Source organism: Pleurodeles waltl, chromosome 1_2, assembly GCF_031143425.1.
Source record: "Pleurodeles waltl isolate 20211129_DDA chromosome 1_2, aPleWal1.hap1.20221129, whole genome shotgun sequence".
NCBI classification, from domain to species: domain Eukaryota; kingdom Metazoa; phylum Chordata; class Amphibia; order Caudata; family Salamandridae; genus Pleurodeles; species Pleurodeles waltl.
This window is the reverse complement of record NC_090437.1, coordinates 1,190,488,654-1,190,503,217: the sequence shown is the minus strand read 5'-3', so window position 1 is coordinate 1,190,503,217 and position 14,564 is coordinate 1,190,488,654. Positions and strand designations below refer to the sequence as shown.

General features: G+C 42.8%; 1 protein-coding gene across 2 annotated transcripts in view; it reads right to left on the bottom strand.

Moving 5' to 3' along the window:
• Positions 1 to 13,623: 13,623 nt before the first annotated feature.
• The window catches only part of LRPAP1 (LDL receptor related protein associated protein 1), an 83,697-nt gene continuing 82,756 nt past the window's right edge, over positions 13,624 to 14,564 (bottom strand). For both annotated transcript variants that reach the window (XM_069203465.1, XM_069203467.1), the window contains exon 8: positions 13,624 to 14,448. In XM_069203465.1, the coding sequence (XP_069059566.1) occupies positions 14,380 to 14,448 (69 nt within the window). In that variant the 3' untranslated portion in view covers positions 13,624 to 14,379. The remainder of the gene's footprint in view (positions 14,449 to 14,564) is intronic.

The following is a 14,564-nucleotide window of genomic DNA, read 5'->3' as shown; positions in this document are numbered from 1 at the left end:
AAGTAGAAAGTTGCAGGGAGCCTTGTCCTGGGGCCAACCTCACACTAGGCCTCTGGAGGAGAGTCCTTAGGCAGTTTCAGCAGAATCTTGGCAAACCTCTTATTGAACAATTTGAACAGCCCAGGCTGCAAATGGAAAAGGTGACCATGTGCTGGAGGGGTGGTTGAACATTGGAGGTAACCACCATGAAGTTCAACCAGTGGTAAATTGCTGATGTTAAAATTTTCCTTCCTGTGCAGGCCAGAAGGGTTAAACATTGATTTACAAGGATGTACTTAGTTGACACTCTAGGTGCTCAGTTAGCAGACGTGGATGGTAGTGATGTGTGCAACAGCCAGTTCAATGGTGATGTGATCGAGAAGAGGTTCAGAAACAAGCTTTGTATCACGTGAGGGATGGATACATTCCTACACCCCACATCACTAAAAAAATGGGAGTGTTTGGAAAACTTTTCCACTCCATTTCAATTCATATTACAACTTTTTTGGGAGTTGTTAAAAAAAAAAAAAAGATTGTTGCTGAATTTCCACTGCTTTAACAGCAATTCTCAATTATAAAATTACATAAATTCTGACTGTCAATCAGAATGTTAAATATAAGATCGGAATTATATTTTTTCAGCATAACACATGGATAGACAAAAACAAAGTGAACCAGGCCCTTTATCTCTTCTCCAGTCTTCCCTCCATTATGGTGTTTATTTGGACCTTCTATATGCATGATACAGCTCCCTCTTTCTCTACTACTGCTCTTCCTTTATTTTCTGCTGCTTCTTCCTGTATCCCACTTGCCTTTATCTTTAATCTCCTTTTAATCCCACTTCATTCCACCACATTGGTCACCTTTCTCCAAGTAAATGTGTTTTCAGATGTCAGTGCCAAATGAGCACACTTCCTTCCTCCTTGCACATCAGTCCTTTCTCCCAGTCATGCCTTTCACCACCAGTTTTTCATCTCCCTTCCTCACAATCAAGTTATCACTTTGAACGAAGGCACCACAGGTGTTTCTTTAAGCATGAGCCTTTATATAATTGTCATGTGCTACAACTTAAAGTCTGTTTTGTTTAGAACTCCATGTAAAATGCCATGGTTGTTTTGAAGATCTTCTTTAAAAAACATTAATTGAACACAGGAACACAATTTATGTCCTAGCTCCTTGTCATCACTCTGTACATTGGGCCGTAGAGCTCAATTTCTGAAACCCTTCAGCTTTTAATCACTTAGTGCAGAACTCTATGGGTAATAAGGTTAGCATCTACATCTTGTGCTTACTGAAGTGGGCATTTGAGTATGGTTTGTGCAAGGCCCTTGGGGCATATGTGTGTATGGGTATCTGCGAGTTGTTGCTTGCTACATTCACGGAGCCTTTTTTGGACATGTTGAGCCTCATCAATGCTCTGGCTACCACAATCTGTTTTTTGCTTCAAAACAATTAAAGAAAATGTGCAAAAATGGGGGTGACCACCTCAACGCATCCGTAATAAGTACTCGCAAAACCCTTTCTGAAGCAAAATTGCCTGGGATTTTGCTGGCTCAAATGAGTTTTTCACCAGGGTTCCATAATTAAATGATCTTCTATATCAAGAAACTGTTTACAATCCAATTCCAGTTAGAACAAATGCAGCACACAAAAGAAGGTGATTGGTCCTTTTGTTCAATGCTAAGCAGATAGGCTCCTGAAATACAGCTACTGCAATCTGGTAGGATTCTGTGAAAGCTGTACACTTTCGCAGTGGTCTGAAAGGTATTAGTTCTGTTTTTCTTGGGTACGTGCATCACAAGGACTTTGTAATGGACACCTTGTGGGTCCTTTTTCAAAGCTGGATAAGGAGCAAAAATGTGTAGTACTGCGCATTTCAGTTTAATTTGCATCAATTAACTTTTATTCAATTACAATATAGTGCTGAAATGCCAACCTTTTGGGAAGAGAAATAGTACTTGTAGGATAATAATGTGCAGAGACTTTGCTATCCATGTTTAAAATAAAAAAATATAAATTTTGTTCCATTGATAGGCTATAGGTCCTTTGTGCAAGGAAAGGGATTTTATGTTAGTCTAAAAAGGCCTGTTTGTCTGAGATTGTGGGGACCACAGTGGAAACCTATGGGTTCTCTACTAACAGATTTTGGTATTGCAGCCTGCTACTGCTATCACTTGTGTGTCTCACGTCGATGGACCTCCAATAATAGCTTAAGGTACTGCAGCCTGCTACAGAAAGCCTTTGCTGACTAGGGTGGCCTCTAATACCAGTCTATGGTACTGGAGCCTGTATCATGATCACACCAACCAGGGCCAGACAGGCCTTTTTTCCAGTGGGCATTTCCCCAGTGAACTGGAGCCCTTGGAGGCCAGTTATGAAATGCTAGGGCCGCTACCGGTGCCTCTGTCACTGTCACCAGCTCCCAGAAGTTCATTGAAACAAGCAGGGGGATGCTTCGAAAGAGAAAGAGAGAGAGAGAGAGAGCGAGAGAAGGGGGAAAGAGAGAAAAAAAGCCATCAGAGAGGAAGAAGTGAGAGAAGGAGAGGGATAATGGATGGATGGATGGAAAGAGATTTTGCCAGAGGAAACAAAGGGAGCAGGGCTGGTTTGAGCATTTTTGCCAGGGATGCTTTTGGTTATTCAGTCTGATCCTGGCACCCACTGGCAGCTTTTGAAGGGCATGGGAGTATATATGCTTTTTTTTTTTTTTTTAAAGCGAGACCACCTGGCTTTGCCATTGCTCGCTATATATGCTTCGATGATCGTCCATCTTTACAAGAGCCAATGGCATAATAAACTATTGAAAGCCCAGAGCTATTTTAAGTCTTATTTAGGAATAGTTTCTCAATATGGTAATTGGTAAAGCATATGGAGAATTAATATCTGGCTCTGCAGCTAGTCTCATAAGAATCTGTGTGGCAGCCAGAAAGAGCTTCAGCCAAATCCTTTTAAGAATAGAAACGCACATTGAAGGATCGATTTTAGAAAAGCTCCACTTGGGTCACCATGTTTACCAAGCATACACTGCTCAATTATTTAAAGAATGGGCTACTGTTGACTTTTGTATCATAATGAATACATATTCATAGTTTTTATGAACTGCTCAAACTATAAGTTTCTTACCCAGAGCATAGGGAGAGCAGATCATTGTTTTAATTGTTTTGTCACATGGTCATAAAGCAAAGATGAAACAGAAGTAATTAAACAGGGTAGAAGGGCGTTCATGAGAAGGACTCTGGCAGAAAGTGCATTGATAAAAGATAGGTTTTACTACATTTACATCAGGAATCATTCAGTGACATGACATACAATTGGAGGGACCCCACCCCAGCAAAGAACCTGGAGGGACCCCCTCTGGACTCACTCAGGTCAGGTAATGTTCTCATGGGGGGGGGCCTGCACCACAGTGGCTGTGGGGGGCTTTGTTACACCACCAGAATCACTACTTTGGTGGAATGTAATGGTATTTCTGATAATTACAAATATTTAATTTGTACTTTTACATTATATATATGGAAAATGTCACTTACCCAGTGTACATCTGTTCGTGGCATATTCTGCTGCAGATTCACATGCTGTGCACTGTTCCTGCCATCTAGTTTTGGGCTCAGAGTGTTACAAGTTGTTTTTCTTCAAAGAAGTCTTTTTGAGTCACGGAACCGAGTGACTCCTCCCTTTCGGCTCCATTGCGCATGGGCATCGACTCCATCTTAGATTGTTTTACCGCATAGGGTGAGGTAGGAGTGGTAGAATGAGAATACTAAAGATGTCCATGCAATAGAATAGATATGTATGTACATAGTTTGTGCTAAAGGAATGGTTATTTACATATATACAATTTTAATTGTAACTTAAACGGCTACAGGCTGCCGGGGAGGTGGGAGGGCGCATGTGAATCTGCAGCGGAACATGCCACGAACAGATGTACACTGGGTAAGGGACATTTTCCGTTTGATGGCATGTGTAGCTGCAGATACACATGCTGTGCATAGACTACAAAGCAGTAATCCTCCCCAAAGCTGTGGTCAGCCTGTAGGAGTTGAAGTTGTTTGAAATAATGTTCTTAGTACAGCCTGTCCTACTGTGGCTTGTTGTGTTGCTAGCACATCTACACAGTAGTGTTTGGTAAACGTATGAGGTGTAGACCAAGTGGCTGCCTTACAAATCTCTGTCATTGGTATGTTACCTAGAAAGGCCATTGTTGCTCTTTTCTTTCTAGTGGAGTGTGCCTTTGGTGTAATGGGTAACTCTCTTTTACCTTTGAGGTAACAGGTTTGTATGCATTTGACTATCCATCTGGCTATGCCCTGTTTGGATATAGGGTTACCAGCGTGGGTTTTTTGGAAAGCAACGAACAATTGTTTAGTTTTACAAAATTGTTTTTTTCTGTCTATGTAATACATTAGTGCTCTTTTTATGTATAATGTATGCATGCTCTTTCTGCTACTGAGTCTGGCTGTGGGAAGAAGACTGGGAGATCTACAGTTTGGCTTAGATGAAACTGTGAAATTACTTTTGGCAGAAATTTTGGATTTCTGCGAAGAATCACTTTATGTTTGTGTACTTGTATAAATGGTTCTTCGATAGGGAACGCCTGTATTTCGCTAACTCTTCGTAGTGAAGTGATGGCTATTAGAAATGGTACCTTCCAAGTTAAGAATTGCATTTGGCAAGAATGCATGGGTTCAAAAGGTGGGCCCATGAGTCGTGTAAGTACAATATTAAGATTCCGCGAGGGTACTGGTGGGGTTCTTGGAGGTATGATCCTTTTTAGTCCTTCCATAAAGGCTTTAATAACTGGGATTCTAAAAAGTGACTTTGTATGTTTAATCTGCAGGTAAGCAGAGATTGCAGTGATATGAATTTTGATGTATGAAAAAGCGAGATTTGCTTTTTGTACGTGTAGTAAATAACTCACAATGTTTTGTATGGAGGCATCTAACGGTGTGATTTGGTTTGCTTGGCAGTAGAAAACAAACCTTTTCCATTTATTAGCATAACAATGCCTTGTTGTCAGTTTTCTAGCCTCTTTAATGACTTCCATACACTCATTTCAAAGGTTTAGATAGCCAAATTCTAAGACTTCAGGAGCCAGATTGCTAGGTTGAGCGATGCTGGATTGGGGTGTCTGATCTGTTGTTTGTGTTGTGTTAACAGATCTGGTCTGTTTGGGAGTTTGATGTGAGGTACTACTGAGAAGTCCAACAGTGTGGTGTACCACGGTTGGTGAACCCACGTTGGTGCTATGAGTATTAGTTTGAGTTTGTTTTGACTCAGTTTATTGACTAGGAAAGGAATGAGTGGGAGAGGGGGAAAAGCGTAAGCAAATATCCCTGACCAATTGATCCATAGAGCATTGCCCTTGGACTGAGGGTGTGGGTACCTGGATGCGAAGTTTTGGCATTTTGCGTTTTGTTTTGTTGTGAACAGATCTATGTCTGGTGTTCCCTAGCGGTAAAAGTATTCTTGTAGAATCTGGGGATGTATTTCCCACTCGTGAGTTTGCTGGTGATCTCGACTGATATGTCGGCTAACTGATTATGTATGCCTGGTATATATTGCGCTATTAGGCGAATGTTGTTGTGAATTGCCCAATGCCAAATTGTGTGTGCTAGGAGGCATAGTTGTGACAAGTGTGTCCCCCCCGTTTGTTTAGATAGTACATTGTTGTCATATTGTCTGTCTTGACAGGAATGTGTTTGTGGACTAAAAGGGGTTGAAAGGCTTTTAGTGCTAGGGAGACCGCTAGTAGTTCTAAGTGATTTATGTGTAGTTGTTTTTGTTGATTGTCCCATTGTCCTTGTATATTGTGATTGGGTGGGGAGCACACCTCAACAATCATCGAAGCATCTGTTGTGAGAATGGCGTGAGACACTGGGTCTTGAAATGGCCGCCCTTTGTTTAAATTTACAGGGTTCCACCATTGAAGCGAAAAGTGTGTTTGGCAGTCTATCAACACTAGATCCTGAAGTGGACCCTGTGCCTGCGTCCATTGTTTTGCTAGGCACTGCTGTAAGGGCCGCATGTGTAGCCGTGCGTTTGGGACAATAGTGATGCATGATCCATCATGCCTAGGAGTTTCATGACAAATCTGTACTGGTGATTTGGTTGTATGTTTGACACCATAGTTTGAAATCATTGAACTCTTTGTGGGCTTGGAGTGGCAATTGCTCTTTGTGTGTTGAGTGTTGCTCCCAAGTATTGTTGTAGTTGGGATGGTTGCAGGTGAGATTTTTGGTAATTTATAGAGAAGCTTAGTTTGTGTAGGGTATCTATTACATACTGCGTGTGATTTTGACACCGGTGTTGAGTGTTGGCTTTTATTAGCCAATCGCCGCGATATGGGAATACGTGCATGTGATGTCTCCTTATATGAGCTGCTACTACAGCAAGGCATTTTGTAAATACCCTGGGCGCTGTTGTTATCCCGAAGGGCAGTACCTTGAATTGGTAATGTTTGCCCTGTATGACAAGTCGGAGGTATTTTCTGTGAGATGGGTGGATGGGTATATGGAAATACGCATCTTTTAGATCCAGCGTTGCCATGTATTCTCCATGTTTTAGTAAGGGAACTACATCTTGTAGTGTGACCATGTGGAAATGTTCTGATTTGATGAAGAGGTTTAATGTCCTGAGATCTAAAATTGGTCTTCGTGTTTTGTCTTTTTTGGGAGTAAGCAAATATATGGAATAAACCCCTGTTCCTTTTTGGTGGTGAGGTACTAGTTGTATGGCTTGTTTTGTTAGTAGTGCTTGTACCTCTATTTGTAACAGGTCCAGATGTTGTGCCGACAGTTTGTGCGCTCTTGGGGGAACATCTGGAGGGAAATGTGTGAACTCTATGCAGTAACCATGTTGGATAATTGATAGAACCCATGTTTCCGTGGTTATCTCTGACCAATGTTTGTGGTAAAGTGTTAATCTTCCCCCCACTGGTGATGTGTGTTGGGGAAGAGTGACCTTGGAGTCACTGTGTGTTGCTGGGGGCCTGCTTGGTAGGCTGAAACTTTCCCCTTGATCTTGGGAATTGTCCCCTGAATGATCCACGAAACCCCCCTCTCTGGTATTGGGATTGGTACGTGGGTTTTCCTTGAGAGGTGGATGCCTCTGAAGGTTGCTGTCTAAAACCTCCCCTAAATTGTGGTTTTCTAAATGTCCCTCTATACTGGGAAGAGTAGAGCGCGCCCATGGCTTAGGCCGTGTCCGTGTCTTTCTTCACCTTTTCGATGGGTGTGTCCACTTCCGGCCCAAACAGTTGCTGCTGATTAAACAGCATGTTTAACACTGCCTGCTGTATTTCAGGTTTGTATCCTGAGCTTCGTAACCAAGCATGTCTCCTGATTGTGACTGCCGTGTTTACAGTTCTTGCAGCAGTGTCAGCAGAGTCCAGTGCCGAACGAATCGGATTGTTGGAGATGGCTTGCCCTTCCTCTACTACTTGTTGAGCCCGTTTCTGATACTCCTTAGATAGATGCTGAATGATGTCACTCATTTCATCCCAGTGAGCTCGGTCGTAACGAGGGAGGAGTGCCTGCGAATTTGCAATACGCCATTGGTTGGCAGCTTGCGATGCCACTCTCTTTCCCGCTGCGTCAAACTTGCGACTTTCTTAATCGGGGTTGGTGCATCTCCTGATGATTGCGAGTTTGCACGTTTCCTTGCGGCACCAACCACTACAGAGTCCGGTGGGAGCTGCTGCGTAATGAACACTGGGTCCGACGGGGGTGGTTTGTACTTTTATTCCCACCCTCGGAGTGATGGCTCTTCCCATAACCAGCTCTTGAAATACTTGCTGTGCATGCTTAAGCATGACTGGTAGCATAGGCAGGCTTTGGTATGACGCATGCGTGGAAGCCAGGGTATTGAAAAGGAAGTCATCTTCCAGTGGTTCCAAATGCATACTGACATTATGGAATGTCGCAGCCCTGGCCAAGACTTGGGTATAGGAGGTGCTATCCTCTGGTAGAGATGGTTTTGAGGGGTAGCACTCAGGGCTATTGTCCCAGACAGGAGGATCGTAGAGGTCCCATGGATCTACATCATCCCGTGTTTGCACAGTATGTGTGGGTGACTGCAGTGGGCGTGCCAATTGGTGACCCTGTCCTTTGTGGCGAATGTGGTGGCGATATTTCTGAAGAGAAATGGCGAGTTGGTGAGTTCTCTCTAGCCACTTTAGCTCTTGGCTGATCAGTCTCAGTCTCTGTTTGTGGTTGAAAAGCAAACTTTCTCTTAAATTTGAGAGGAGGGGCAGTTTGAATCTTTCCAGTATCCTTATGGATCTGTATTCTTGCTTGAGTTTGGTCAAACTCTTCAATTCCCAGCTCCTCTTCAAACCTGTGCCTCTCCTTCAGTTGTTTGGAGAGCCCATGTTCCGCTGTATAAGACGTCTTTTTCGGCTCCGAAGCCGGTTTTCTCGGCACCGAAATGCCCATGGTGATTGTTGGCATCTGCTCCGAAAGGCTCTTTCGAGGATTAGTGGCTTCGACAAGGCGATGTCGACTTTTTTCGACGCCGGTATCTCGGCTCGAGTCGGAAGACTTTGGCATGATTTTGGCCTTCTTCGGTGCTGAAGTTGTTGCTTGGTCACCGCTTTTTTAATGGGTCGAGCCATGGCCTTCAGGCAGTGGTGTCCCAAGGCATTTTGTTTTTTCAGCTGACTTTGGGGTTGGGTCGGGGCAAGCGTGCTCACTTTTTGGCCCGCTGTCAGCAGTCGGTCTCCGTCGGAGTCGTCCGATTCCGATCCCTGGATGGAGATAGCCATCTCCTCCTCTTCGACGTTGAGGTGTTGCGACGATTTCGACGCCATCTGCATGCGTCTCGCCCTCTGATCTGATTAAGGTCTTTATCGACTGAAAGGCCTTGCAGGCCTCACAAGTATCCTCTCTGTGCTCCGGTGACAGACACAGATTACAGACCCGATGCTGGTCTGTGTATGGATACTTAGCGTGGCACGTCGGACAGAAGCGGAAGGGGGTCCGGTCCATGAGCCTTCGACGACGGGTGTGGTCGGGCCGACCAGGCCTCGGCTGGGTGCGGAAGCCCCGAAGGGCCACCGAAGCGGTTGTCTCGTTGGTGCTGATGTATCGATAGAAGATCTTTCCCAAACGCAACAATACCGACGGTTTTTCGATGATTTTAATACTTTCCCGATTCGAATCACGGAGCGAAGAGGAACACGTCCGAACCCGATGACGGAAAGAAAACAATTTAAGATGGAGTCGATGCCCATGCGCAATGGAGCCGAAAGGGAGGAGTCACTCGGTCCCGTGACTCGAAAAGACTTCTTTGAAGAAAAAACAACTTGTAACACTCCAAGCCCAACACTAGATGGCAGGAACAGTGCACAGCATGTGTATCTGTAGCTACACATGCCATCGAACATACATATATACATATTATTCACACAAAATAAAACAAAGTTTAAAAGGACATTTAAATTTAAATGTCAGAGAAAACATACTATTTTAAAATCACTGAAATTCACCAATGATAGTTATCTCAAGTACCTCTAAGTTGTGCTCTAAACTAACTGTAACTTGCATCCCCACCATTCAGTGTTGTCGTGAATGATATCTTTCCAGATGTTGCAGAGATGTTATCAAGAATGTCATATAACATGCCATGAGTGATGTAATATGAGGTAATTAGCAGTGCATGGTGGGGGTGCGAGTTATATTTACTTTAGGATATGAGTTACAGTTACTTAAGATAATTGGAACTGGTGAATTTCAATGGTTGTATTGGTTTAAAATAGTAAGTTTTAAGTGACAACTATAACATGGCTTTACCCATTATTCTTTTTTCCAGAGAATATTTGTTTTTATTTTTTATTTTTTTATTTACAGTAACATGTCACTGTGGCACGGCTTAGGGTTGCGCCAGGTTCTGTGCCGATCCCCCTACAAGTATGCAACCCCTCACTGACACCTAGCCACACCCCTGTACATCGTATTTGGCCTTGTGCGGCATGGAGTCGGGAGCAAGGCCTGGCCTCAAGCCAGGCCCTTTGCCCAACCCGTTTCAAGTGCCCTAACTCCCACAGGGCACAACAGGGGGTAGCATGCGGCTGGGCACAGGGCCTTGCCTGTGTCCAGGCCCTGCACCCAACCCCCCCATAGGTTATATTTTAAGTCAGGCAGACTTACTTTGTCAAAGGGTCATACCACTAAAGTATAATAAAAAGAAGGCCTATTGGCTTTTTTCAAAGGATGAGCATATCAATATATATAAAGCAGATCTATCATCTTTGTCCAAAAATCACCAATAACTATAATCAAATGTATAATTCACTATTTCACACAATGCAATGTTTAATAAAAGTGAATGTATTTAAAAACATTTATTAAAGTTTTGTTTAGTATGTCTGAGTGTTAAACATTTTTTAGCCCACAAAATGGAATCATAAAACAACCACAGCAGACCAGCATAAAACTCAAGCTAGGATTGCTTAAAAAATATGATAAGTTCTTCTGGAGTCATGGATTAAGTGACCCATGAGAGACAGTTTTTTTCTTGATGTTCCTGTGGGGCTGCTGCACTGTGTGCAGCCCCCAGAACATTACCTAAATGTTTGGTACAGCCTCTGCCTCTTCTAGGGGCACCACCAGCAAGAAAATGTTTATATAAAGCCATAGAGCATTGTGGGCCTCCAATTGCCGGAGAAAGGTATAATTACTGATCTGCTCTGGACGATTATTTGTTATTCACTTTTTTCCTATTTCATTTTCTTTTTGTGGGTGCTCTAGTGCCCACCTGGGGCACTCGCAACTTTATTGTAGCTAGGGGGCTGCCGGCCCCATTGTTGTGCTGGTGGGAACCCACATTTTCTTCTTATTAAGTGGGTGCCCCAGTGCGCACACGCGGCACCCACATCACAATTTTTGTGGGGTCTTAGGGGGAGGGGTGCCCAGGGACAATGTCTCCTTTGAGAAGAAGGACGCATGCTCTCCTTATCCTACATGTGAAAAAGATCCCGGGGATTGGGTCCCCAGGCCCTGAAGAGGCTCAGGGAGGGACCATGCGCTCCCTCCTCTTCAAATGTGTACTGGGCCATGGGGTGGCAACCCTCCACTAAGTAAATTATTCAGCTCTGGGGGTCTGGAGAAAGCCCAGGCGTGGGTGTTGCATGCCCTCTCTCCTTTAAAAAGCATTGCTTTACCCCCCCCCCCCCCCCCCCTCTTTCCCCCGGGCCCAGTAGGAGGTTAAATTTCACCATGGATCCACTGCAAATTTGCTGTTCAATTAAAAAAAATATATGTTTTTGGCTCCAGGGGGAGGGGGCAAGTCCCTACCCTGCCCCATTATATATATTTTTTTAAAGTTTTGACAGGACAAGTCCTAAGATGGCTGTTGCATATCAGTGATGTGGTAGCAGTCAATCAGATCTGATCTTCAGATCTGTCAGCTCCAGGCATCCTTAGGAGGTGTGAAATATCCATTTTTGAGCCTTAATATCGCAAAAAGCTACTAAACGGCTTTACACTAAATCTAAAAATAAAACACACATTCTGGACCAAGATCGAGCTTTCTGTAAATTTAGTGTAAATCTGTCAAGCCATTTGGGTTGTAGCTGTATCTAATTTTCCTATAGAAGAATGGATAGGGAAAACATGTTTAGGGACTCCTGCTTTTTATATGCCCAGCTTGATGGATCACCCCTAAACTTTCTATTTAGAAGCGGAGGTGGAAGAACATCCTTCTGGGAACATCTCCTGAAGTATTGCTGCTGAGGCAGAGGAATCCGTGGATTCTTCATGAGTAGTTGTGTCTTGGTTATAATACAATAGACAGAGGGAAAACTCTAACTGCAGATGGATCCGAATTCATGGTTGGAGCTGTAACAGATCCAAAACCAGCACCACTGTCAATGATGGAGGAACAAAAGGCAAGGCCTGTGTTACCGGGATAGGCTTAGAGTCAGATATTAAAAGTCGAGTTGTAAAGTTGTCTGAGGTTAGTCAGTGCTGGAGAAGGGTCCGCCAGTGGGACTCTGAAGTTGGGGACCCAGCTTCACCTGTGGGGCCAGAAGGAACTGAAGTTAATTTGCAGATCTACAAGTTAAAGGCCTCAACTTGCTGTGGAGTCGATAAGGAATCTCCAAAATCCTGTTAGAACCCTTATCCTATGAAGATTATTAAAAAAATTTAAACAAAGTATTGCTCCTACTCTCAAGGTTCTATACAACGAGTCTTTAACAGAGGAATCTATTTCTTCTTCCTGCAAAACAGCTACTATGGTTCCACTTTAGAAAAAGCCTAAAGCTGACCCCCATGTTTTTGTCAAACTATCAACCTACTTCTGTATAATTTTTAGTCTATTTGAAAAAACAGATGCTCTTAGATCCTGTAGAGGGCATCTTCTGTGGCATAGTGGATGTGCTTGTGTGTGCTTTTAGGCCTATGTTGGGTGAAGTTTTAGTCTTCATCTTATTGAGCCTTTCAGCAGCTTTTGTCGGGTCACCCATTCCATCCTCCATAAGGATCTGTAATGGTTTGCAGTTGAGGTAAGAGGCAGGGCTCAAGATAAGTCCTGGTCTTTCTTAGCTGAAAGCTCACAGGCCACCTCACTCCACCACCTCTTCTTGCAAACACTAAACCACTTACCTGCGAAGTACCACAAGATCAGTGCTCAGTATGACTTTGTTTAACTTATTAAGGGTCCCTTTTGTTATGGCTAATTGGACCTTTTGAAACGTTATTCCATATTCAAGTGGATGACACTCCACTTATTTTCAGAATTTCTGGTAAGGACAGAATCATGCAGAAGTAGTTCAAAGGCTACCTTAAAGCTGTTTCTAGCTGGATGGATGTGAATTATCTTTGACCTCACTACAATAAAACGGAGATTCTGATCTTTGGCAAAAAGCTTCCCCCCGGTCTGATGTATGGCAACTGCTTCACTCAGTGCCTCCCTTGCCTCAGTGACCAATGCTAGAAACTTAGGAGTTGCTTTTAATACCATTTTGTGGTTCAAGGTCAAATTAACAGGATGACATCCTCTGGTTTTCTTCTAAAGACTCTGAAGAAAACACACTGGCTTCTTTCTTCATCTGTGAGAAAATCGGTAGGTCAATCGAGCATCATGCCTAGACTGGTCTACTGCAAGTCTGTCGTATGTGGGATGTCTCAATGCTTGATACAAAAGCTGCAGATCATTCAGAATGCAATGGATTGTTTTGTCTGATTATAGCACAAGCGTCTAAAAGCTTCTATTTCTTCACTCCTAAGGTCTCTTCATTGGCATTCCAATTAGTAAGAGGGCCATATCGAAATGTGCACGGCTCTCTTTTAGGTTAAGTTCTGCTCATCAGCTCAGACCTTCCAAGGCCAATTTACTGGTTGTTGCTCAATATCACAGATAGTAAGTTACTGGGCAGCTGTGTTCTGTGATGGTGGCAAAGACTTGTAATAAGCTTTCTCACAATCCAAAGAGTGCTGAAAAATATCTACACTTTTGCAGGAAAATGAAAATATAGCTTCCTAGTGACTAGACCTTCTGTACCTGTGTCTGTCTACCCCAGGATACTATATACCAAGTGGCAGTGCACTCCAGACATAAATAAAGGTATACTGTGCAACTTATTTTGTTGTCATAAACAAACAGACTCCACTTCAGAAAAATGAATAATTCCAGAAGACAACTAAACAAGGTTTCAATAATCATTTCTTATTTTAATTAAATGTATTAACACCTTAAGTGCAAAATTTACAAAAACAAAACACTTTACTGTGGCCAACAGCTGTTGATTTTACCACAATACCTACTTGGCTCGCATAGGTTTTGCAGTATTTCCACAACAGCGAATAGCTCTCAATCAACACCAACAAATGTCTTCTTGTAAGATGTCAAAGACTTTCTTCAATAGATCTTTTATTGTGGCTCTCAAAGAATATCTTGCAACGCAAAACAAGCGTGGTAATGTTTGCTAGTGAAATCAATGGTGTTTTTTTAGGTTTTAGGTTGAGACTGACCATCTTCCTCCTGATACTTACAGTTTGATGAAGATCTGAAAACGTTCATCTTGATTATGGTAAAAGCATGCTGTACCTTCCTACACAGTAGAATATTGGCATGGCTTATGCAGGTGAAGAGCAGACCTCGCACTAAAATATACTCTTGTATACATACTTTAGAAAACAGGTGAAATTGTGCAAAATAATTATCAATGAAAAGGAATGATCTGTGGTTCCAAAACAACAAAACACTAAACAGTCTTTTAAATATGCCTGTATTTCTCCGGTTCTACTTCAGAGTAATGCATAATTTCCTTTTTAATTAAAAATGCAGCAAACCTAGAAGAGATTTATATTACATGTGAAATCAGGCAAACAGCTCCACTATATACACTTCATGGCAAATTGTAAAGGCTGTAAAACATCCTAACTATTAATATGATAAACTTCAAAGTTCATTGTGTGTTAACCCGCCTCTGGATATTCTGCCTGTTAAGTCTTGAAGGTGCTTCTTTACCTGCAGAAATGAAAATGAAGAAAGTGCAAACAGTTTACAAGGCTGACCCATTAAACTCAGTCTTAGAAAGAAGATAGAATCAATATTTTTCTCAAACAATACAGGAGCCAGAGTCA